Source organism: Engystomops pustulosus, chromosome 5, assembly GCF_040894005.1.
Source record: "Engystomops pustulosus chromosome 5, aEngPut4.maternal, whole genome shotgun sequence".
Taxonomy (NCBI): domain Eukaryota; kingdom Metazoa; phylum Chordata; class Amphibia; order Anura; family Leptodactylidae; genus Engystomops; species Engystomops pustulosus.
The window spans coordinates 87,818,287-87,844,517 of NC_092415.1; the positions used below are offsets into that span (position 1 = coordinate 87,818,287).

At 40.1% G+C, this 26,231-nt stretch overlaps 1 protein-coding gene across 1 annotated transcript; it reads left to right on the forward strand.

Moving 5' to 3' along the window:
* Positions 1–1,029: 1,029 nt before the first annotated feature.
* On the forward strand, positions 1,030–25,877 carry TMEM170B (transmembrane protein 170B). Its single transcript, XM_072152597.1, has 3 exons — positions 1,030–1,527; positions 8,717–8,887; positions 19,755–25,877. Exons 1-3 carry the CDS (start codon positions 1,431–1,433, stop codon positions 19,883–19,885), a joined length of 399 nt encoding a protein of 132 aa, XP_072008698.1. The 5' UTR covers positions 1,030–1,430; the 3' UTR covers positions 19,886–25,877.
* The last annotated feature ends 354 nt before the right edge of the window (positions 25,878–26,231 follow it).

Consider the following 26,231-nt stretch of genomic DNA (forward strand, 5'->3'; position numbering starts at 1 on the left):
ACATTTATATTAAGTATTTATTGAAAACCAAATAATTCCTCCTTTTTCTCTATCTATACACAGCTATTGCCTCCCTAAAACACTTATCTGCCAACATATAAGTCATACCACACTCTGTACAGCCACTTCCCCTAACTTACACATCCTCTCTACTAGACTTAACCATCACAGATTACTACACTAATACTGCGGCCTACTTTTTAGTCACCAATCTAACTCTTTGTTTATATCCCAATCATCTTCCTCCTCTATGCACACTCAGCACACTACCCCCTTCTGCACGAGCATGACCGCTCGTCCTCCTCAGCTTACGCACTGGGACCAGCAATCCTGCAGACATTCTGCAGTCTCAGTATCCCTAATAAGCATCCATTCAGTAAAACATTTCATTTTCTACTTTTCATTCTGTCCTTAGATGGGCCCCAGTGCAAAATCTGTGCCAGACCCCTGACTATAATGTATGGTTTACAGTACTAGTCTCCTCATATAGGAAAGTGACACCTTATGGGCCCCTAGGCCTTTTGGGTCCTGTTGCAACCCCACCCTCTCTGCACCCCCTCAAGTTAGACCCCTGTACATCACCTAGATATTTTATCCTACAAATTCCATTAAAAAGCCATCATGTTAGAATCTATGAGATACACTAATAATTCTCTTCTATTTCATTTATTTATATGCCATTGCTTTACCCAATTATTAAGTGACTAAATTCTGTGATTTGTATGTTTTTGTGTAACACTGATCTGGCATTGACTCGTTTAGTCTTGATCTCATCTCTACTTTGTCAGAGGGGGCACTTTTTGTTAGCCCCTTTTTGCCTCCATCTTAACATTGTCTTCTCAATTTTCTTGGTCGGATGCTGCAACCATAAGTTCCAGACCAACCATCCCTTTATAACTGGAATACAATACTGATCCTTGCTCATTTGTACCTTTCCCTCATGACCAGCTGATAGGATCATGTATTGCGATGTAGGACTCCGGGGTCAGAGGTCGCTATAGAGCATCCTCCACACATCAGAGCAGTGCTTGTCTCCTCCTCCAGGATGATGATGGTGGCTGGGGTGATGATGAGAGAAGGAGGAGACATGTGATGAGGACGATGGTGCTGGAGGATGCAGGTTGGCTGCTCGGCTCCGTGCACTTCACACACAGGGCAGCTGGTAGCGGCTTGCCCGCTACGGAGGGGCCTCACTAGTCACCAGTGAGAGCTAGGGAGCACCTGGCAGCAGCAGCCCTCTTCCTCAATGTCTCCCCTGCGAGGCTGCTTCTCCTCCCCAGTCCAGCTGCGCCCTCCGCTCATCCCCAGGCCATCGCTGCTTGGCCTCTTGCTGCTTGAGCTCCTTGTGCTGCTCCTGGAGGAGGAGGAGCAGCTGTCTGGGAGCCCCACGTCTCCCTCTTCCCCCAGCACCTTGCCGGCTGAGGAGCACAATGAAGGCAGAGAAGGAGGACCTGTCAATGATCAACCTATCTGTACAGCAAGTGCTGAGCCTGTGGGCACACGGGACGGTGCTGAGGACCCTGACCGGTGAGTGGCACAGCAGGCCTCCTGCATGGCACCAGGGCCCACATTAGTCCACACTGGGTGCTCAGAACCAGCCCATGTGAATAAGCCTCTACTCACATCATTGTATACGTGGAGACAATGGACACAGTGATAGGTCAGGAGCAGACTCATTACTCTCATCTCAGACCTTAGTAGCCTTACAATAGATACAGTAACACAATGTGGTAATATCCAGCAGCACTGATGGGAAAGACCAAACATGCATAAGGTATGTGTATAGCTATATGTACAGTTATAGGTGAAGCGATGACACGTGTGACATAAGGTATGTGTATAGCTATATGTACAGTTATAGGTGAAGTGATGACACATGTGACATAAGGTATGTGTATAGCTATATGTACAGTTATAGGTGAAGTGATGACACGTGTGACATAAGGTATGTGTATAGCTATATGTACAGTTATAGGTGAAGCAATGACACGTGTGACATAAGGTATGTGTATAGCTATATGTACAGTTATAGGTGAAGCGATGACACGTGTGACATAAGGTATGTGTATAGCTATATGTACAGTTATAGGTGAAGCGATGACACATGTGACATAAGGTATGTGTATAGCTATATGTACAGTTATAGGTGAAGCGATGACACATGTGACATAAGGTATGTGTATAGCTATATGTACAGTTATAGGTGAAGCGATGACACATGTGACAAGGTATGTGTATAGCTATATGTACAGTTATAGGTGAAGCGATGACACATGTGACATAAGGTATGTGTATAGCTATATGTACAGTTATAGGTGAAGCGATGACACATGTGACATAAGGTATGTGTATAGCTATATGTATAGCTATATGTACAGTTATAGGTGAATCGATGACACGTGTGACATAAGGTATGTGTATAGCTATATGTACAGTTATAGGTGAAGCGATGACACATGTGACATAAGGTATGTGTATAGCTATATGTACAGTTATAGGTGAATCGATGACACGTGTGACACAAGGTATGTGTATAGCTATATGTACAGTTATAGGTGAAGCGATGACACATGTGACATAAGGTATGTGTATAGCTATATGTACAGTTATAGGTGAAGCGATGACACGTGTGACATAAGGTATGTGTATAGCTATATGTACAGTTATAGGTGAAGCGATGACACGTGTGACATAAGGTATGTGTATAGCTATATGTACAGTTATAGGTGAAGCGATGACACGTGTGACATAAGGTATGTGTATAGCTATATGTACAGTTATAGGTGAAGCGATGACACGTGTGACATAAGGTATGTGTATAGCTATATGTACAGTTATAGGTGAAGTGATGACACGTGTGACATAAGGTATGTGTATAGCTATATGTACAGTTATAGTGGAGTGATGACACGTGTGACATAAGGTATGTGTATAGCTATATGTACAGTTATAGGTGAAGCGATGACACGTGTGACATAAGGTATGTGTATAGCTATATGTACAGTTATAGGTGAAGCGATGACACATGTGACATAAGGTATGTGTATAGCTATATGTACAGTTATAGGTGAAGCGATGACACGTGTGACATAAGGTATGTGTATAGCTATATGTACAGTTATAGGTGAAGCGATGACACGTGTGACATAAGGTATGTGTATAGCTATATGTACAGTTATAGGTGAAGTGATGACACGTGTGACATAAGGTATGTGTATAGCTATATGTACAGTTATAGGTGAAGCGATGACACATGTGACATAAGGTATGTGTATAGCTATATGTACAGTTATAGGTGAATCGATGACACGTGTGACATAAGGTATGTGTATAGCTATATGTACAGTTATAGGTGAAGCGATGACACATGTGACATAAGGTATGTGTATAGCTATATGTACAGTTATAGGTGAAGCGATGACACGTGTGACATAAGGTATGTGTATAGCTATATGTACAGTTATAGTGGAGTGATGACACGTGTGACATAAGGTATGTGTATAGCTATATGTACAGTTATAGGTGAAGCGATGACACGTGTGACATAAGGTATGTGTATAGCTATATGTACAGTTATAGGTGAAGCGATGACACGTGTGACATAAGGTATGTGTATAGCTATATGTACAGTTATAGGTGAAGCGATGACACGTGTGACATAAGGTATGTGTATAGCTATATGTACAGTTATAGGTGAAGTGATGACACGTGTGACATAAGGTATGTGTATAGCTATATGTACAGTTATAGTGGAGTGATGACACGTGTGACATAAGGTATGTGTATAGCTATATGTACAGTTATAGGTGAAGCGATGACACGTGTGACATAAGGTATGTGTATAGCTATATGTACAGTTATAGGTGAAGCGATGACACATGTGACATAAGGTATGTGTATAGCTATATGTACAGTTATAGGTGAAGCGATGACACGTGTGACATAAGGTATGTGTATAGCTATATGTACAGTTATAGGTGAAGCGATGACACGTGTGACATAAGGTATGTGTATAGCTATATGTACAGTTATAGGTGAAGTGATGACACGTGTGACATAAGGTATGTGTATAGCTATATGTACAGTTATAGGTGAAGCAATGACACATGTGACAGATCTACCTAAAGAGCTATACACAGCATTTGATCACTACACCTGAGTATGCTGAGGGGCACAAGAGCGACATAAAATCCATGTGAGATGTATTAGAACTTTTGCTTCTAATGACTGATCTTCCTCACTTATTAAATGTCCTGGGCTGGGTACTAGATAGTATTAATGAAATTTGAGACAGATAAACAGATACATAGTGGAGGAGCTCTGGCTGGCAGCTTTATTCCATGAGTTTTCCGTAAAAGATAGTCCTGCCCACCGTGACATAATGGGTGCTCCAGAGAGCACCGGAAATTCCTCACACTCTAAATGCCTGTATATGCTGACTGCAGGTCTGTAATATGTACTTACATTGAAAAAGGCAAAAAACATAATTTACTCACATAAAGACCAGACCAGGGGCAGGGGAATGAAGTACATATGTATCTACCATACTATAATATCATTTTATATTTAAATGGTAAGGTCTAAAGAGTTAATAGACAAATTACTTTAGATGGCTGAAATTTTTTTTAAAAAGAATCATTTTTACTTAAAGAGCACCTGTCACCCTAAAAACCGCACTAGGAAAAGTAAGCTCCTAGCGCTACTCCAGATGTAGCAGTGTTACACTGCTAGCTTTATCGGAACCCTCCGATAAAGCTAGAAAACACTGTTGCGCTATACCCTTGGAACGCCAGACCAACTTACAGTGGTCTGGTGTATTCATGAGGGTGCGGTTCGAGGTGCTGCCTTCTGCTCTGCTTCTCCCCTGGACCTCCCCTCCCACACCATAGGCCGGCGGTGACTGCCAGGCTTCATGCAGCAGTCACTGCCTCCTAGGCCCGCTCCATTGAATACGACGGATCGCTGTGAGCTTGGTCCACGCTCCGTGGGTATGGTACTGCAGTGTTTGCTAGATTTATCAGAAGGTTCCGATAAAGCTAGCAATTTAAACACTACTACATTTGGGGTATCTTAATTTAGTAAGCAGCTCCTAGTATGTTTTTTTAGGGTGACAGGTCCTCTTTAAATTCTTAATAAAATCTAACAAGGACTCTTTTGTTTCAAATAAAAATGAGATAATGCATATATAATTTCTCTACGACTCCCCCACCCCCCTCTCTAGGCAGATCTGTCACACTGGTCATTGCTTTGCCTATAGCATTATACACACTGTGTGAGGTCACATGTAGGTATACACACAGCTGCAGAGTCTTATACATGTTTGGTCTTTCCCATCTTTGTGACAGTAATCTCAGCGCATGTGGATATTAATTATTTATTTCTTCATACTACTTCGTTGTCATCTACATTTTACACTGTAGCCGTGAGTTCAGCCACCAGCAGCGAGACGTCCTTTTTACATTAGTACTGATGCCGGTTTAGCGCGGTTAGCATACATTGCCTAACAATTTAATTTAGAACTTATAAGTCACTGTAAGTATAAACGGAACAAATGGGCCCCAATACATGTAGAGGGGTTTCCATAGCTCTGCCCAAAAAATACACTTCCCCAGTACTGGCTCTAGCTCTGTCACTTGGTTGTAAGAATTTGGGAGCAACAAGGTCCCATTGTTGTTACCAGCAGAATCAATGCTTACAAAATAGGAGCTTTCTTTTAACTAATCTGCATCCTGATTCAGATCTTTTATCTTAGGTCTTGCAAATAATAGGCGGCCCACTTTACATATCATTGTTATTCTTAACACATTTTTGTTGGCTACAGCTAATTTCTCTCAATTTCCCATGCCCAGTTGTACATATATGTAATGTGTGTAGATGTATATGCATATATGCACAACTGTACATGTATATATGTACAACTGAGCATGGTTATGCATGGGAAGTTGAGAGAAATATATTAACCCCTTAGTGACCAAGGCCTATTTTTCAAAACTTGCATGTATCACTTTATGCGGTAATAACTTTAGCAGACTTTAACTTACCCAGGTGGCTTTGATGTTGTTTTTCCGTGACATGTTATACATCAAGTTAGTGGGAAATTTTGGTTCATATATTTAGCATTGATTTATGAAAAAAATGTGAATTTGGTAAAAATTTTGAAAAAATTATCTTTTTTCAAAATTCCAAATTTTCTGTTTTTTTAAACTTATAGTCTTATTACCCAAATTAGTTACTAACTAACATTTACCATATCTCAGCTTTCTGTTTGCATAATTTTATAAGTGTCCTTTAGTTATATTACAATGCTGGAAAGATTACAATTCAAACAGCATTTTTTAAAATTTTCATGAAAATTTTACAATCAATTATTTTATGGACCATTTAATTCTAATGGGGTTTTGGAAGTTCTGTTGATAGAAAACCCCCACATATCACCCCATTCTATTAACTTCACCCCTAAAACTATTCAAAATAGAATGTAGGAGGCTGGTTAACCCTTTGTGTATTTTACAGATCTTCAAACAAAATGACGGTTTCATTTAGAATTTACTAATTTCATCATTAATATGTTCATTTAGCCCTAAAATTTAGTCACTTAAGTACAATAAAAGTTTAAATGCATCCACGAATATATTCTACGAGGACCACCAACATGTGGATTTAACTTGCTGTCTGGGCGCATGGCGGGTCGCGGAAGGGTAGGAGCCATCGAGCATTTGCAGGGCAGATGTTTGCTGAGCCCTTGACACATGTTTGCAGAGCCCCCCAGGCAACGTTCACATGTGGCGTTTTAATTGCAATCCAAAGGCTCCACCTGCGATTACATGTAGAAATCATATTGCATTTTCTTCGCATTTAGTTAACACGTTCAAAATGTAATGTTAACTGAACATGTGATCAGGGGTGAAGCTTTGGATTTTGTTTTAAAACACAACCAAAATCCTATGTGTGGAGGCGGCCTCAAGTACCAAAAACCCATTATCCCACAGATTTTGTAAACTTTATATCATGTGATATAGGGGGCATTTTAACCCCTTTCCACTGATAGGCTTTTTCAATTTTACTTTCTGTTCATCACTCTCTACATTCATAAATTCATAACATTTTTATTTTCCGATGTGTATATATATATATATCTACAGTATATATATATATATATATATATATATATATATATATATATGGATAAGGGCTTGTTTTTTGTGTAACAAATTGTACTTCCTGTTGACTGTATTTTATATTCCATCCCTTGTACTGGGAAGTGGAAATGGAAAAATGCAAAATGGTGTAAAATTCACAGGAGATTTGCTGTTATGCATTATGAAGTAAATATACCTACAGAATGCTGTAGCTACACTTATGCAGAAATATATCTTGTTTAATCCCTGAACTGAGTGGTTTTGGAGAAAAAAAACAATTATAAAATTATGATAATGAGGCTCTGTCACTCCTGTGGCTGCCCTGGCGCTCTCCTCACTCTAAATATGCACTGCTTCACTACATCACTGTGTTGTCCCTGACAGGCAGAAGTAATCAATTGCTGCACCATCCCCCAGCATTTCTAAATTCATAGCATAGCATAGGCTATTGGAACCTGCCACCAGCTAAAAATTACATTCCTGGCGACAGGTTCAATCAGCATATGAGATTTAAAACATATCATGTATACCCTCAAAGGGAATCTGTCACCAGGTACCTCATTTTCACTAAAAACAGGTTACAGAAGGCTATCACACCTGCATTGAAAATATGCCTTTCTGCTTTCTCTAAGCATTTGCATTACAATATAAATGTGTGTTATAATTTACCTTGCACCCTGACAAAATCCTTTGTGTAGTCCCAGGGGTTGGGCTTTGGTTCAGATACATTTCAAAAAACAACATGTGACGTGTCTGTACTGCAGATTGCTCATTTCAAAAAACAACACATCACTTGTCAATGCTGCAGACTGCTCAGATCTTGGCCCCCACCTTTGTGCTACTGTACAGCTCCTCCCTCTCCCACTGATGTCAGCTCACCAGGCTGTGAACTCTGTGAAGGAGCAGGAGGGGAGGAGCAGTACAGGAGCACAAAGCTGGGGGGCAAGATCTGAGCAGTCTGCAGCATTGACAAGTGATGTGTTGTTTGCATATTTGCAATGCAGGTGTGATGGGCTTCTGTAACATGTCTTTAGTGACAGGTTCCCTTTATGTAATACTGCATTGTATATAAAATGGGTTGCCAATCGTATCCTCATAGTATTCTAATGAAGTAGTTTGATGACATTGGGACACCCAATGAGTTTAGTACATTGATGAGTTTTTGACCTTTTTTTTACAGATATTCTGCGATGTTCTGTTATCTTCTTTTCTTTCTTCCTTTCAAGACCAAATATTTGTGCCTTTTTTACTGAGCAGAAAATTGTTCATCATTTCTATAAGCCTTAAATGCAGTTTTATCCAGTTTTATTTCACCTGTTGTTAGCTGTGCTCTCACCTACCTACCAAAATCCAAGGCAGTCTAGAATAGGGAGAATTTTCTGACTCATAAATATGAGTCACTAGTATCAAATTATGGTGCTCTCTGCTAGTATAAATGCTGCAATAGAGATTTTAATGAATGTAGGATAGATGTTGGTATTCATACTGATTTTGTCCTAATATTTGCTTCCAGTTTAAAATACACGTAGCATATGGCATCTGTAGACTTGCTGGTTAACTTTTTGCTTTTCTTTCAGAGATGTGGTATTGGGTCTTCCTATGGGCCCTCTTCTCGTCCCTCTTTGTCCATGGAGCAGCAGGAGTTCTGATGTTTGTCATGCTGCAGAGGCACAAGCAGGGGAGACTGATATGTGTGGTGTTGGTCAGCATTGGGTTCCTAGCTTCTGTCACCGGAGCAATGATCACTAGTAAGTAAAGACTTTTAAGATTTATATACCAAAATCTATCATTGGTATAATCTTTATCTTCTTATAGTCACATCTAGGAAGTTTAGTGTCAGCAGTCCTCCAAAAACACTGCACAACACTCCACATTATGTGTATTGCAACCATTTCCTGGCAGTCAGAACCGTGACAAGGGGTGTGCAGAGGTCTGGCTGTGGCACAGGATAACGGGATAATGAAGGAGGTTGTTCTAAAGTACAGGCAGTTTTCTGGCATAGCAGCACTAAAATAATCGCAACTTCTCATGCAAAGAAATTGTGATTACTCTTGCGAATACGCCCCCTCTATGGCCAGCGAGGGGCGTTCCTGACACACTTCTGTGCCTTGGTTTTTACGCAACCTGGCGTAGTTTTGGCCGCCAGCACAGTGTGGCCAGCAGATATATCAGATAGAGCGCAGAGCGCTGGTGTATGATAAATATCATCCTTTATGTTTAAGCTAACATGCACACTCAAGTTATCGGCATATGTGCAGTTCATGGTCTGTAATAAAATGTGTTTGTACCTTTATTTTGCCTGTTTTCACAAACTAATTAACCCATTGAAATGAATGGATCCGTGAAAAAACTGGATCACACAGGCTAATTCTCAGCATAGAGAAGAATCAGCTTGATTTGTGTGCATTAGGGTTTAGTGGATTATGTACAGTAGCAGCATAGTGGATAAGATTTTATGAATCTGATCCACTTATGAGATAAAAACCGTATTGTGAAGTTACCTATTTACTGGGTATCTAACCACAGAGCGCCAGTTAATGATTGCAAATTTGCTGATTTCACTATTTGCAATGTGAAAGTGAAATCCGTGCTAAATCCTAAATTCCCAAATTCTGTTGCAAACTATCAATCCTTTGGGTGCGGCCTACATGGCATTTGTATATGCCCGGGTACAGGGCTCAGCTCAATCGCAACCAGCACCCAGTGTTTTAAGTTTTTTTAATGCAAGACACTGGGGCAGATTTATCAAGCTGTCTGAAAGTCAGAATATTTCTAGTTGCCCATGGCAACCAATCACAGCTCCCGTTTAAAATTTTCATGAGCACTGGTAAAATGAAAGCTGAGCTGTGATTGGTTGCCATGGGCAACTAGAAATATTCTGACTTTCAGACAGCTTGATAAATCTGCCCCACTGTGTGCTGGTTATGGATCGCACGCATTGCCATATGTGTTGTCAGTGAGAGAGGGGGGATTGTGTGTATTGTTGGGGGAGGGGGAGCTTGTGTATTATGAGTTGGGAAGGGTGAGTGTGTTAGTAGGGGAGGGGGTTGCTATACATACATACACGGAAAGTACTCAGACCCTTTTACATTTTTCAATCTTTATTCATTTCAGCCAAGTGGTAAGATCAAATAAGTTCTTTTTTGACTCATTAATGTACTCTCTGCACCCCATCTTGACATAAAAATGTAAAATGTATTTATTTTTGCTAATTTATTAAACAAGAAAAACTGAACTATCACATGGCTATAAGTATTCAGAACATTTGCTCACTATTGAGTAGAGGCATCTTTTGAGCTAGTACAGCTACGAGTCTTCTTATAAATGAGACAAGTTTTTCACACCTGGATATAGAAATCATATGCTTTGTCCTTGCAAATCTTCTCCAGTTCCCTCAGGTTGGATGGTGAATGTTGGTGGAAGCAATTCTTAAGTCTCTCCACAGATGCTTAATTTGGTTTATGTCAAGGTTCTGGCTGGGTGATGGTCAGAGTTGTTCTGAAGCCACTGCTTTGTTATTTTCGCTGTGTGCCATTGTCTTGATGGAAGGTGAACCTTCAGCTCAGTCTAAGGTCAGGAGCACTCTGGAACAGGTTTTCATACAGGAAATTTCTTGGCCGCTTTCATCCTTCCTTCAATTGCAGCCAGTCATCCTGTTCCTGCAGCTGAAGAACACCCCCATAGCATGATGCTGCCACCTCTATGTGACACTGTATTGATTGTATTTGGCAGGTGATTAGCAGTGCCGGTTTTCTCCAAATATACCTCTTAGTATTTACATCGAAAAGTTTAATCTTTGACTTATCAGACCATAGAATTTTATTTCTCATAGTCTGGGAGTCCTTCAGTGGCTTCCATCGGCACATTCTGCCATAAAGTCCAGACTGCTGGAGGGCTGCAGTGATTAGTTGACTTTCTCCCATGTTCTTACTGCATCTTTGGAGCTCAGCCACAGGAACCTAGGATTACTTTGTACTTTTCTCATCAAAGCTCTTCTTTTAAGATTGCTTAGTTTGACTAGTGGCCAGGTTGAGGAAGTTGTAGTCATGCCAAACTTCTTCCATTTAAGGTTTATGGATGCCACTGTGCTCTTAGGAACCTTGAGTGCTGCAGAAATTCTTTTGTAACCTTGACCAGATCTGTGCCTTGCCACAATTCTGTCTTTGAGCTTGAGATAATTTAATGTTTGCTAATTAATAAATTAGCAAACGTATCTACATTTAAATAATTTTTCTGTCAAGATGGGGTGCAGAGTATACATTAAAGGAAACCTTCCACCACGGATCTACCTATTAAGTTAGATCCGGTGGTAGGTGCATCTCATGTGTGTATGAATAGCCCTTTTTAGGGCTAATCCTTTATTCCACTCTATGTTTTGTAATCAATTATAAGGGTAATATGTAAATTTTCTAAAGAGGCTAATGGGGCATGGAGTAGCCAGACCTGAGGCTAGATGGCGTGGCTATTCCACGCCCCAGTAGCCTATTTGATCCCCCTACCCAGATACCTTCAGCGCACAGCTATGAGGATCTGCGCACACTCGTCCACGAAGCCGGAGTTTTGTGCATGCACGGAACACAGGCCGACGGCTGCGCGATCTCAGTTTCGAAGACAGAGCTACTGAACTCCAGCTCCTCGTAGCTACATGCTCAAGATATCTGGGTAGGAGGATCAAAGAGGCTACTGGGGCGTGGAATAGCCACGCTGTTTAGCCTCAGCTCTGGCTACTCCACGCCCCAGTAGCGTGTTTAAAAATGTGCATATTGCCACGATAAAAGATTATAAAGATAGAGTGTAGTAAAGGATTAGCTCTAAAAAGGCCTATCCTTACATATGTCAGATGCACCTAGAATGAACATGCAATTTGCTGGCACATGTATTTATAAACTGCCTGCACCACAAAAAAATGTTGTGTCTGTGTCACACAACAAAAAAATGTACACCAAAAGGGGAGTGAAAGTGCTTAGATGTAGTTTGAGACACATTTAATACAGCAACTCAAGAGACTTTGTGTTAAAGGTGCACCAAAAATAAAATGGTGCACACTTTCAGAGCAGTGTGCCAGATAATTGGAGACCATATGCCAGTATTCAATTCTCTGGCGCACCCTGCACATGTGTGAGGCAGTTTGCCCCACTTTTGATTAATATGGGTCAACATGTCGTACAAATTGGTTGTCCGTATTATTAATGCAATATATCTGAGGGCAGGATACGGTGGCAACATCATTATTTGCGGGGGGGGGGGGGTCTTGACCTCGGCTGCCACCGCGGCATAGTCACACCTGTGGAACGACTTGGTGGTACCCTGCCGCAGCAAGCCCCTCCCACTTTGTGGAGGCCTCTGGTGAAGACCAGGTGCTACTTAGATTCCGGTCCCATGTGTCGGCTAGTACCACCTCCAGCGGGGATCCAGAGGATCCACTGATCCCGAATCCTGACAGTTATGTACATATTATTATGAACAATGTGTAGCATAATATGTATATAATGGTGTACATCTTCCACTCTTTAGTGTGTCAGGTTGGATGATGGGGCCCCGTGATACTGTGAACCCCATAGCAGTTACTATGGCTGTTACTACTGTAGCTACACGCGGCAAAAAACAGTACACCATGGTATGCTTCAAATTTTATTAAAAGGTAAAATACCATGATGTTATCCTTCATGATAGTAAGCAAAAAATTTATAAATATATATTACATTGCAATATTTTATTCATAAAAATCTTTTATTGGAGATATGTGTATTACGTGAACAATTAAAATGCTAACCTGTAAAATGATAAAGTGGATAAAATTTGTGCTAAATGGTTTAAAATAGGGGAACGAATGACCAAATTACTAAGGTCTCCCCTCCCTTGCCCCTCCCATGCTCTCTACTTCCTGGGCCCATTTCAACACAAAGAAAAGGGCCTGTAATTAGCTATAGACATATAATTCCATTTCCTGGGACACCTCCAGGATATAGACCTGGAATGATATGCAATGCGGATGTATTCACTGTGGATGTTCAGTAGCAGTGGAGTGCATGAGATTCAAATGAACTGCATTAAAACTTTTTTAAAAAGAAAAACTGAAGAACATTTTGACCCGTGGTGTGATTTTCCATGCTTCAGCATATACATTTTTGCTGCAGCTTTTGACTTTCAATGCAAATGGTGACAGCAGCACACTCACAGCATTCTACCTAAGAATCCTACCAATACAATGATTGAAATTCAGGAATACACTATTGATTTCCTACATAGAAATTAGCACCAGTTATGAATGTACAGTACCCTAATGGCAGAAGTGGGTCAGTGAGCAATGCTGATTTTAGTGCCATTTTATCCCACCAAGCAACCCCTTTGCCATATTTCTTGAACATCAAATAAAGCACTTGCACTTTCGGAACATTTTCATAACTTTCCAAACCCTTATCTCCATTGTGAATTTCTTGTGACTCTATTGCCTTTAGAATTATTTGCCCCAATTTCTCTTAGTAGATCAATTGCAATCTGTTTAGAAGAGGTCCGACCTGGTGGAAATTTCTTCTATAGTCTCCTCCGGGTTTTTGCCACATGAAGGAAAATCTGCAGAACTGGCAGGGATGGTGAGATTCACATGCTCCACCAGAAAATGGCAGATAATGCATAATAAATCTCTGCCACTATGTTTGTTTGATACACAGATCTTCAAAAAACATCTTACTCATCATAGGGCTAGGAGGTCATTTAAAAGTGTGTTGCAGTTTTTGAGTAAATTAAAGTAAGAACAGGAAACTGATGTCATCAAGGAGAGAACATGATCAATACCCATCCCATCTGCTGTAAATACTGCTTTCTTCATGCCCATTATACTACGGTGTCATATCTTAAATCATAGTGCAACGTATTTCAAAACCATGCGCCTTACCCTGGTATTGGTTCCTCTCGCTCCAAAAAGCAGTGTGTCCTAATAGTCATTAGTCATGTTTTCCTTCAACTTACAACTTCTTCAACTAAAAAACCATGTCTTATTTTTAACAACTTAAAATAAAATGTGTAAAGCATTGACAGAAATAGGTAGCTGGTAATTGAGGGATTTGTAAAATTGTATAAATTGTTTAAAATTTCTTTATCCTCAAAAGGAAATGTACAGAGAAATGAAATCATTTTTATGTAATCCTCTCTTTTCATTTGTGTATTTAATATTGCATTCACAGTTGGTGAACTGTACTTCTAAAGCTGCAGAAACAAGTGTTTTTAACTACAGTACAGCCAAAGTCTTAAACTTGAGCTCAATGACTCACACATTAGCTAAAAAAATCCCTTTCCCCCAGTAGTGTTCTATAAATATTCAGATTTCAGCAACCCTGATTTGTTTCTGTTATGTCATCTGACCTTTAAAAAAACGGTATGCTAAGACTTTGAAGAAAATGGAAAGCTTTAAAAAAATAATTAATTTCAAATTATTTTGATATTGTGTGGGGAAGTGTCATAAACATTTTCCTAATATACTTCTTTTAAGAAATTCTACTTCATTTGTAAAGAAACAGACTATATTATACAGGGAAGCGGGGAAAAAAATCCATAGGCAATGATATTGGTGAAAAAATGCATTTGCGCCAATTTTTAGTGGGCTCGATATGACTTTCACTGTGTGCCCCAAATGACATGTCTTCTTTATTCTTTGGGTTGGTACATTCACGGGGATACCAAATTTATATAAATTTCTAAATGTTTTAATACAAAAATTAAAACCTCCTGTACAAAAATAAAATTCTTCATTTTATTTTCAGGGGCTTATAACTTTTTCATACTTTGGTGTACGGAGCACTGTTTGGAGTAATTTTTTGCGACTCTTGATGAGGTTTTCAATGCTACCATAGTAAGGACTATACGGCCTTTTGATCAATTTTTATACATTTTTTTAATATTTTTCGAAATGGCTAAAAAGTGGCATTTTCTATTTTAGACGCTATTTTAAATTACTGGGTTAAACGCTGGGAACAAGGATTTTTACTATTATTTTTAACAGTTCTATGAAAAGGGGCTGATTAGAATTTTTAGGTTTTATTATTATTAGGTTTGTTTTTTATTTTTTTTTTTTTTTTTACTTAAAAAAAAAAATTACTATTAGGGTACTTTAAAAAAAACCATAATTCTATTAATAAATGAATATAGCAAAATTCAGTGTCATTAGTCACAAAATGGAGCTTACATAGTTTGATTTTATGATTCAAAAAATGTTATGGGCTTTCACAAGTAGGCAGAGTTGTATGGCCGCCCTGAAAGTCCCATGATCCTTTAGTTCTCGGTAACAGTTCCACCCTTTTATGCTCTGCTCCCAGTGATGATGTAACAGACTGTCCTGCTCTGTTACCATAGTAATGATGGCAATCACCAGAGGTCGCAATAACGCCTCTGCACGCGTCATGTCTGAATGTGGGCTGCCGGTTCCAAGCGGTGACGGTGCCGGCTGCGATCCTGCAAAATATTCTCTGCAGGATCGCAGCGCTCAGTGTCTGGAGGCAGGACAGGGAGGGACTTCCTGCTCACTGTCCGAGCCGAGGGGCGGGGGAGGAGCTTAGTGCGGGGTTGGGGCATATCTATTGCCGGGGCTGTGTTCCTGATCTGCCCATTCCAAACTGTGTGCAACCAGTAGCAGGATCGTGCTGCCTATGTGACATCCCGATCGTGTACTGTCACTGATAATAATCGGCCCCTTGTCACAGCAGGCCCTGTATACAATGAGAGGCATGCAGGGAAGATGCTGTGCATCCTCTCTGCATGTCTCTGTATACAGATCACTGATGACAGTGATCCAATGTGCTCTTACCATTAGATCACTGTTATCTGTGATCTATATTTAAGTATATTATGTGTTCCATTTCTAAATGTGTCCCTGTGAAGAGTTATGTTCCCAAACCACAGAAAATAAATGAAATAAAAATTCAGCAGCATCAGCCCCAGACTGGTCTGGGGGCCGCCGTCAGCCGTTTGAAACGCATTACAACAGCTGATAAGAGGTAATTTGCCTAATTACATTAGCGTTTATGTTAAATGCTATGTTAACGTACTCGTTAACATTTCCGTTTACAAAACGCATAGTTAACAGTGATGTAATTAGGCAAATCGCCTCTCCTCAGCTGTTGTAATGCGTTTCAAACGCAATGAAAACGCAGGTCAAAACGCAACTTTTAAACGCGCCCTAAGGCTGCATTCACACAAACGTATGCCCGCCAGGCCGTAGCCGTGCAGGCATGCGTTTCGTGCCAAGGAGAAGAGGAGGGGGCATAAAAAACCGTGACGCAACGCATCGTGTGAATGCGCCCTAAAGGGGTTTTCCCAAGAACTCAAATTGGGCCCTATCCCGTGGATAGGGCCTAACTTGAATTTGTGGGAAAACCCTTTTAAGCACAGAAAACAGGAGCTGTAACTTTTTCCTTGTATTTATAGACGTCTCTTAACACTATATATACGCCTAGGAGTTATATATTTATTAATGAAAATTTCGTACTCCTCCTGGGTTAAAAATACTCCTCAAAAATTGTGAGAGGAGTATTATTACCCTTCTGGAAAAATGTTAGTGCGACCTCTGGCAATCACTGTACATTATCTCACTGAGATGACATCCTCCACAACTCTGGCCATACTGGATGCACTGTAACCAACCGACTACAACCAGATTTAGTGTTGATCACATGACCTGCCCAGGCAGGTGCAGGACATGTGATGTCGATATGTGACCAGCGGCCATCTACTGTCCAGAGTTGTTGTCTCCTGCAGGGACAGAATCACAGGACTAATTAAAGGGACTGAGGGGGCTAAGCCCCCGGGAAAGGGGTTGCGGCTTACTACGCAGTCTCCTCACAGTGCAGGAGGTAGAGCTTTAATGGCTGCCTGCAATAAGAACTGTTAGGGGGACTGTGTGCAAACATGTGTATGGAGGTGAGGGGGCTTCACAGGAGGGGATATGATGGTTGTAGTAAGGTCCGGGAAGACATGTATGTTACATGGGACTGTATGTCCAGCAGGTGCTGAGGTGGCATGAGGTGTATGTTACATGGGACTGCATGTCTGGCGGGTGCTGAGGCGGCATGAGGTGTATGTTACATGGGACTGCATGTCTGGCAGGTGCTGAGGTGGCATGAGGTGTATGTTACATGGGACTGCATGTTTGGCGGTTGCTGAGGTGGCATGAGGTGTATGTTACATAGGACTGCATGTCCAGCAGGTGCTGAGGTGGCATGAGGTGTATGTTACGTGGGACTGCATGTCTGGTGGGTGCTGAGGTGGCATGAGGTGTATGTTAAAAGGGTCTGCATGTCTGGCGGGTGCTGAGGTGGCATAAGGTGTATGTTACATGGGACAGCATTTTTGGCGGGTGCTGAGGTGGCATGAGGTGTATGTTACATTGGACTGCATGTCTGCCAGGTGCTGAGGTGGCATGAGCTGTATGTTACATGGGACTGCATGTCAGGCGGGTGCTGAGGCGACATGAGGAGTATGTTACATGGGACTGTATGTCTGGCAGGTGCAGAGGTGGCATGAGGTGTATGTTACATAGGACTGCATGTCTGGCAGGTGCTGAGGTGGCATGAGGTGTATGTTACATGGGACTGCATGTCTGCAGGTGCTGAGGTGGCATGAGGTGTTTTTACATGAGACTGCATGTCTGGCAGGTGCTGAGGTGGTAGCAGATGACATCCCCTCTCCCAGAGATCGCGTTAACGCCTATACAAACGTCAGCATCTCTTGTGTATGCAGTTTTACTCTTTAAAAAAAACTGTCAGGGGTATAAATCTGCCTGAGAGTTTTCTCTCCCTCCCCTAATCCTGCCTGCGACTGCAGCGGATTCCTGCAGCCCGTGACCTCGGCTAGAAGGTCATGTGACTGGAGCACTGATAACAGTGATCCTTTGGGATCACCATAAGATCCCTGTTATATGTGATCTGCATAAACAGTATCTAAAAATACGTAAAAATGACAGATGCAAATTGAATTAATAAAAAAAAGATTCAAAAACACACACACCAAAAAAAATTAAATAAAATTTATTTTTTAAAAAAAGCTTTTTACAAAGCAACCATCAAGGATTTGCAGTGTCAGCCTCAGTCTGGCCGCTGGGGCTCGGCGCTGTCTGACGCAGACTCGGCACAAGAAGGGGGGAAATAGTGTGAGTTAGCCGCAGTCTTGGCGTTTGGTGTCAGCGGCGTTAGCCACAGTCTGGTGGTGGGAGGTTTCAGGGGGCAGCAGTAGCAGTGTGGCTGTGGGGTTGGTGGCGTCAGCTCCAGTCTGACCAATGCATGATGTAAAATCACTATAACTGCCTCAATTTGCTATTTAAAAACAAAAGATTCTGACACATGATTTTCTTATATAAATAGCGTCTATCAACATTCTATACAGCTATGAGTTATATACTTGTATTACTGAAAATTTCATACTCCTTCCCGGCTAAAAATACTCCTCAAAAATAGTAAGAGGAGTATTATTACCCTACTAGAAAAATGTTGGTGCGACCTCTGCCGTTGGGTGCTCGCCGGCTATGGAGAGCACTCCAAACACCCACAGCCGAAGCGTGATGTAGTAATACATCAGCTGTAATATTTGCACAAAAAACAGCATTATGCTTAATTTTATACGACTTTCACAGTTATTTTTTCTTTTCACTTCTGTTTGGGTCTTATTATTTTAATTTCCTTTAATGCTTAATTTAAAGCATCGTTTTCTGCACTGTATTCTCTATGTGTGATTTTCAGCTCTCTTTGAACTTCTGGGTGAGACCTAGCTGCTGTTCTACACGTGTAGAACTGTGTATTTTTCTCCGTAAGATATGGGACATGTTTTCTACATTCATCTATTCTTGACTTATGCAAAGTTTGAAAAAAGTAAGCAAATATATGACTTCAGTTTTGCTCTCTTTCATTTATCAGTTCCCTATGTGGATTTGTTAAAATGAAAATATATGATTACTATTATAATACAATTTATGTAGTTCAGTGTATTATAATTGTAACACAAAGACTACTAGACCCTACATTTGAACCCCATTATGATGTATAATGTTCTTTATGAAAAACTTTAGAAGGATTCTGTCTCTAGATACTTACCTTCAATAGTGCCCTTTTTAACCCTATTAAAATTAAAGGATGAAGACGACCTCAAATTTACCCAAAAGTAAAACCATTGCTGGTTTATAAGATTTCAAGACAGACCTTTTCTGTTTGAAGGAAATCTTTCATTTTAGAGAAAATGTTGTTTTTATCCTTTTGCAAATTTATCAGCGCACCAGTAATGGGGCCGTGGCTGCTGGTGCGCAGGTTTTCTTATGTCATCACCTTCTTTTTGTAAAGGATATCAGTACTTATATAATGGAGTGATGCTAGTTGGTTCACTGCAGCATGGAACAAATACAACAGGTTCACCAGCAGTCATGACCCTAATGCTGGTGCACAGAGAAGCTGGCATTCATAAAAATAAAAACCGACTGATAAGACACAGGAACAGAAGGTTTGGAAAGGGTATAAAGTAACCCACACAATGCTGGTTTCAATTGTGGGTCTACATACAGTAATCTCACTTCAGAGGATGCTTTACCAGCCATATGTTTGCATCTTGTTGATAATATGTCATCTTATCTTGTCACAGGTGCAGCAGTTGCCGGCATTTACCAGGTTGCAGGAAAGAACATGGCACCTCTAGAAGCTTTGGTGTTTGGAGCGGGACAGACAGTGTTAACTGTAATCATTTCCTTTTCACGTGTTCTTGCAACATTATGAGACATTTAGAGCCGAAATATGTAAAGGAATATGTTTCCAGGTGGATCAGTTCAGAAGGAAAGTACATGCACATGTTTTATTATACACATAATGTTGTAGTGCGGACCACTACCCATTGTGTAATAATGAAAAACAATATCCGAAGAGTGACCCTCAGCAGAACTTAACACTTAGAGAAGATCCTCTCTTCGGAAAAAGTGGCTTCCGATCGCTAAGCTGTTGCACTAATAAATTGTCTAGCACCTCACGTGCCTCAGTCACAGGCAAGGAGCAGTACATTGTCTACACCTTGCTGAACCGGTCTGGTCTTCTAGTCCTCTAGTGATGTGAGCATGGCAGTGGTGGACAGTGTTGTTCTCCTGAAGATTTTATTATATCACAAGATATGATACCAAATAGTTATGGAATCTTTTAGGGCTCTAATCTGATCATCATGTACACCCTACAGGAGGTTCTTCTTAGCTATGGACGCTGACATTGGAGTCCCCAGAATACTGTACCACTGCTGTGGATAAAAGGCAATGGTGAAAGGCTTATATGTGCCAAATTGTTTTTGTATCTCTTTTTTTATGATTTTAAATGGTGACATGCTGATTATTGATGACATCATTTCTGACAAGATAAATAGCTAGCGGTGTTTCCTATCTCATTGTAAACCTTGAAATATGTCTACTGGCCAATAAGAACAAACATTTCATTACTTTAAGTATAATGAGGTTATATAAGTTAGTGCATTTGTCAAACATAGTTCACAAATAATATGAGTACAAAACCTTAGCCATTGTATGCAGCCAAACAGGAAATAGTTACAGGCTGGACTCACAGGAGCATCTTCTGAGGGATTAATGTATAGATTCAAGAGGCACAGACAAGATTTCTATGATTTCCAATTAGGGAGATACAGGTACTGTATATTAGTCTCCCCTTTCATTCCATAAAATTATATAATGAGGAGTTATTTTTCTGTAGAAGTAACTCCATCATAAAACATTTAAAGGATCACAGCACAATAATTTTTTGATGAAAAAAATAACCTGGGAAACAAAAATGTCTTTGTCACCAATAGCAACTGATTCCAGCACAAATTTTATTTCTCAAAGGCTTTTGAAAAATGAAAGTTGCGCTGTGATTGGTTGCAATAGTTATGCCTTGAATCTGTTTCATTGGAAGCCATGTAGACAAATAGATTTATGCGGACGCCATATTATGACTCAGAACATGTCCAGAACTCATCACTGAACTACTGTACATGATAAATATGGCTCTTCTACGTTCATTAACATACAGCGTTCAGTTTACTGCCGTACATAATAATTATAAATATTGTTCTCAGCTTCAAAATAGAGATCTCCAGCTATGGCATGTCCCTGCAGGAGCAATAATATAGGTCCAGCTAATGAAGTAATGGAACATATGTAACCTTCTGCACTATTACTATATCACAGTGATATTTGACATACTTACTATAATATCCTCGCTGAGGCTTTCTCAATGCATGTCTAATAATGCCTGTTTTATATGCTGGTATTTCCAGCATCTAATCTGAAATAAGATGAGCTGAATATAAAAGTGGTACATAAGTGTTGGCCTATTACCACCCCAAGTTTATATACTGCTATCTATATATATATATATATATATATATATATATATGTAAATATATAAAAATATATCGTAGTATATGACATTAAGAGTTTGGTACATTGCATGAATCACTACATGTTATATAATCAGAACCTTAGAGAAGATATCTCCGAGCATTCCTTGTATGCCCTGGTTTCATTTACATTTTGGGGGAATTTTTATTAAAAGGAACCTTGTAAGTCGTTTGGGACAACATGTCTTTCTGGTCTTTTACTTCACTATTTCTTCTCCTTCTAGTTTCCTTGTGCTCCTCATTTTATCTCCCTATCTTCACATTGCACATCTCACTGCTCTCCTCACACTGCCATCTTTTCACAATCCCCATCTCTCCACCCCTCCCCCATCACTGGCGGCTTCTTTCATTGTTTTGCATTAGGAAGCAGGGAGGTGAAAGATAGGATGGGGAAACAAGTTCATGAAGGACAGAAATCATAGGAGCACAGGAGAGGTAGATCATAACAGCAGGCAGTGGGGACATAGAGAAAGAGAGCACAAGCAGGAGAGTGTGAGGAGTACAGTGAGGGAGGAGAGAAGGGGGTGTGGTGTCTACAGTGGGAGGAGATAAGGGGTGCGGTGTCTACAGAGAGATGCTGCAAACTGAGGATGATCATATGACCTGCAAGTCACGTGAGAGGATGTCACTACAGAAACGATGCAAGTCATGTAATTAACTCCCTATGGACCGCCCATTGACTTTAGACATCAGCGCGTGCAGATCTGGAGTTTGACGTCGCTGCAGTTTTTACTTCTCCTGCGCTAGCTGAGGAGCAAGAGCAGTTACAAGGGAATACTTGTAAAAGAAAAAAAAAAAGGAAAACAAAAAAAAACTGAAAATGTAGCCCAGGCGTCTTTTGTGACCTCATGGGGGACATATAAAGTAAAAACACACAAAAAAATATAAATAAATATTCATTAAAAATACATTCGCGTACCCCAATATAGTTCCCCCATAGTTCGCCCCGTTTGCCTGAAACTATCCATATCATATATCAAAACGACCAAAACAAAATAGAGAATTCATTAAAAATGTTCATTTTGAGTTGATTTGAACATCAAAAAGAATATGTACTGTACATTACAAAAAAGCCTTTTTCCAATTTTAACTCCAAATAAAACTTAGAAAAAAAAATCTTATGGCAGCATGCAAAAAAAAAAAAAAAATGATGGCCCTTAAACCACTGCGTACGAAAATGAGCTAAAATGCCCGGTCACTAGAGCCTTTTCAGGCCACGTCACTAAGGAGTTAAGTTATAAAGGGAAAATAAACAGAGTGGAAAGAATTCTTTGAATCCGTTCCATACTTTGAGTCAAAATGCAGTGACCAAATCTGTTATGTCTGAACAAGGTTTACACTGACATGAGTTTAAAAGTAAATGTATGTAATTTGTGTTTAGATTGGTTAGCCTATATTTACATTACCGGTGAATGTCTGATGTTCCGGTCTAGTACTCTCCGGTTGAAATTAAATTAGTCGTTCATGTTCTCATCGGGAATTGTGAAGCTAGTTTCAAATTGCAGCACATATGGGTCTTTTCCATTCTCACCACAGAGGTCATTTATCATGCACGGGTATACGCTTTACTGATATCATGTAATGGCCGGGATATAGTGGTCCAAGGACCTATAGACCTTAATATATGTGCTAGCAGATTGTAGGGATTTTTGGGAACGGTACAATGCAGATGTAACCCTTAAATACTATAAAAATACGTCCTGTGACACAAAAGATGGAAACCCTAAAAACTTTATTCTGCTCCCAAAGTAAAAATCTCTTGGTCCATAATGCATCACTTAATAAATCACATAAATTGGGTCCTTGCACTAACCAATTTTTAGCAGTAATAAACTGCTAGCTTTATCGGAACCCTCTGATAAAGCTAGCAGACACTGACACGCAGCACAATAGGAACGCCGGACCATGCTCAAAGCACGAGAGGGGTCTGAGACGCTGCTTCTTCCTCGGACCACCCCTCCTACTCCATAGGCCGGCGGTGACTGCCGTATGAAGCTCCTAGTCCCGTCCCCTCATGCTGAAAGTGGTCAGGTGTTCTCATTTCACTGCGCGGCAGTGTCGGCTAGCTTTATTGGTGGGTTCTCAAAAGGCTAGCCGTTATCACGGCTAAAAATGGGGTAGCACTAGGAGCTGCTTACTTTAGTAAGCAGTTCCTAGTGCCTTTTTTAGGGGTGACAGGTCCTCTGTAAGTCGACTAGGTCTGTCATAAGTAATGCTATATTCTAACGCATGCGCTTTGGAATTGTTGGTTTTATTCCTCCCATTACATTTTCATTCTCTAATATCTTCTTCTCAAGACCACAGGGAAAAGAATTAAAAATGATTGGTGACCATTTTATTGTAAACAAAGCTTCACCACCTCCAAACTCAAGAACAAGAAAGCCTCAGTTATTTCCAAGGAATCTTCCAGATTCAGATTCCATGCAAGAGAAAATGCATTACATGGCACCCATCTGGATAACTGCTCCTACCGCTGTAGGCACCCACAAATTTCACTGTGTGAAAAGTTTTATATTAGTACTAAAGTTTGAGAAAATAGGCTCATGTATATTCCTTGATGAAAGATATACAAGAATGATTGTTGATCACCACACATATGTAACAAAGCATATTGTGGACTTACAGAGTCCCTGTTTCAATATTTGATAGTTTCAAGACAGGTACTCATAAGGCAATCTCTTGAGCTTATGGATGAGTAAAGTGTGGATCAGCAAGTTAGGCCCTATCCTGTGAATAGGGCCTAACTTGTTTCGTGGGAAAACCCCATTAAATGTTTTTTGGTGGTCCCTGCATGGAGTTTTGCAAGGACACTAAATGCATAAGACATTAGTAAGATCCAGCGACTTAGCTTTGGCTTTTGTCAATAGACATTTTACAAAAGATTGGCATTTTTTAAGGCCAGCACTACAAATTCAGCTGTATTTGTAGGATTTGTACAGAATACGGAGGGATACATTAATTTTGATCCAATATCATGATGGTAGGGGTATTAGAATTTAGTTTACTGATACAATATAATGGAGATAGCGGACATAAGTGTATCAGTTTTGCATCTGCATGGTGAACCTCAGCAATATGTTCCAAAGCTGCATCAAAAAACGTGTTGTTCAATTTAATATTAGCATACTAATCCCATAACAGAGCCCAAAACATAGAAGGTATGGCCATAGAAAGGACTTTTTACAAATGTATTCTGCTTATTTCTTGAATGGACAACATTGTTGTGTGAATGGGGATGAGGAAATTTCAGTATTGTACAAAATTGTATTCAATGTGGTGTGCAGTGACGCATAGTGAGTTGTTAGGACTAAATAAGAATATTACCAGAAGCACTGGCTGCTGTATAGTGTTGGTATTTCTTAGTATGTGATGACTGTGGCTTGTTTGTGATGGTTATTTGTAGTGATTGTGATATGAACAATTATGGAGTAACACTGTCACCTCTTTTTGTTATCTTGGTAAAAGTTGAATGTTTAGTTGTAATATTTTATAAGGGAATTGTTTGCACCTTTGCACCCATTTTAAGCTCATTTTTACTTAGATATTTAGTTTAAAGCTAAAAGGTCTTAAAGCTTAAAGTCTTCATGCCCTTTTTGGGGCAATGCACATCATAGAAGTAGGTAAACCATTTGGTACCCTCTTCTTTAAGGCAACAAGCTGGCCAATAACATATTACATGAACAGCCATCTGAATGATCACTATGCAGTACTATATTAAATGAATTTTCTGAATAATCCTTAGGATATGTCATGAGTATCAGATTGGTGGGAGTTCACAGGCCAGGATTCCCACAGTTTAGAGGATAAAAAGAGAAGGGAATATTAAGAAGACAGCATATGTCATTGTCAAGCCATTGCAGCTCAAATGCATATGAATTGAAGATTATTTATAGTGACCTGGTCCATAGGGAATTTGTTTATCAGCTGCTAGGAACAGCCTATCTGTAAGGGTTTTTACCTCTCACCAATCTGATATTGAGGGCCTATTCTGTGCATATGTTCTGCATATTTTAAGCCCAGAAAGCCCCTTTAAGAAATTATAGGCCATCACTATCTTAGGCTACATTCACACGAACGTGTGCCTGCCCAGCAGTACCCGTTCCTATCTTTTCCCCGTGTACGGAACGGTAGTACGGCACCGTATCACTCCGTGCACCTCCTTGCGGCCACACATACGCCCATGTGAATGAACCCTTAGGCTGTTGACTGCATCGATTTTAAAAAAAGGAACATGCACTTTAAGAAGGTGTAGCACCTATTGTGAATATTGTTCCATATAATTTGTAATATTGTTATTGTACTCATTATATTAAAGATTTTGCTATGTTTGAGTGATACTTGCTTCAAGTGTTATTGCAACTCACATTATTAATTGTACATCATAGAACTATTTCTCTATATGCATGAAATACTTGTGTAATCTGATGTCTAGCAGACATATCCACAAGCTGCAAGTCTGTTCTATTTAGTTCATCAAATTAATTTTTTCATGTAGTAAATGTGCATACTATTTTGTGTTACAAGGAAACATGGTTATAGATGAATGATTGTAAAGATACAGGTGCCAAACCTCCAGTGCTAATAACTATGTAGTGATGGAGTCCGTATAATTAAATTGTACTTCTCCAAAACTTTTTTCATAGGAGGAGATCCACATCGATACAAGTGACATCATGTATGCTATTTTCT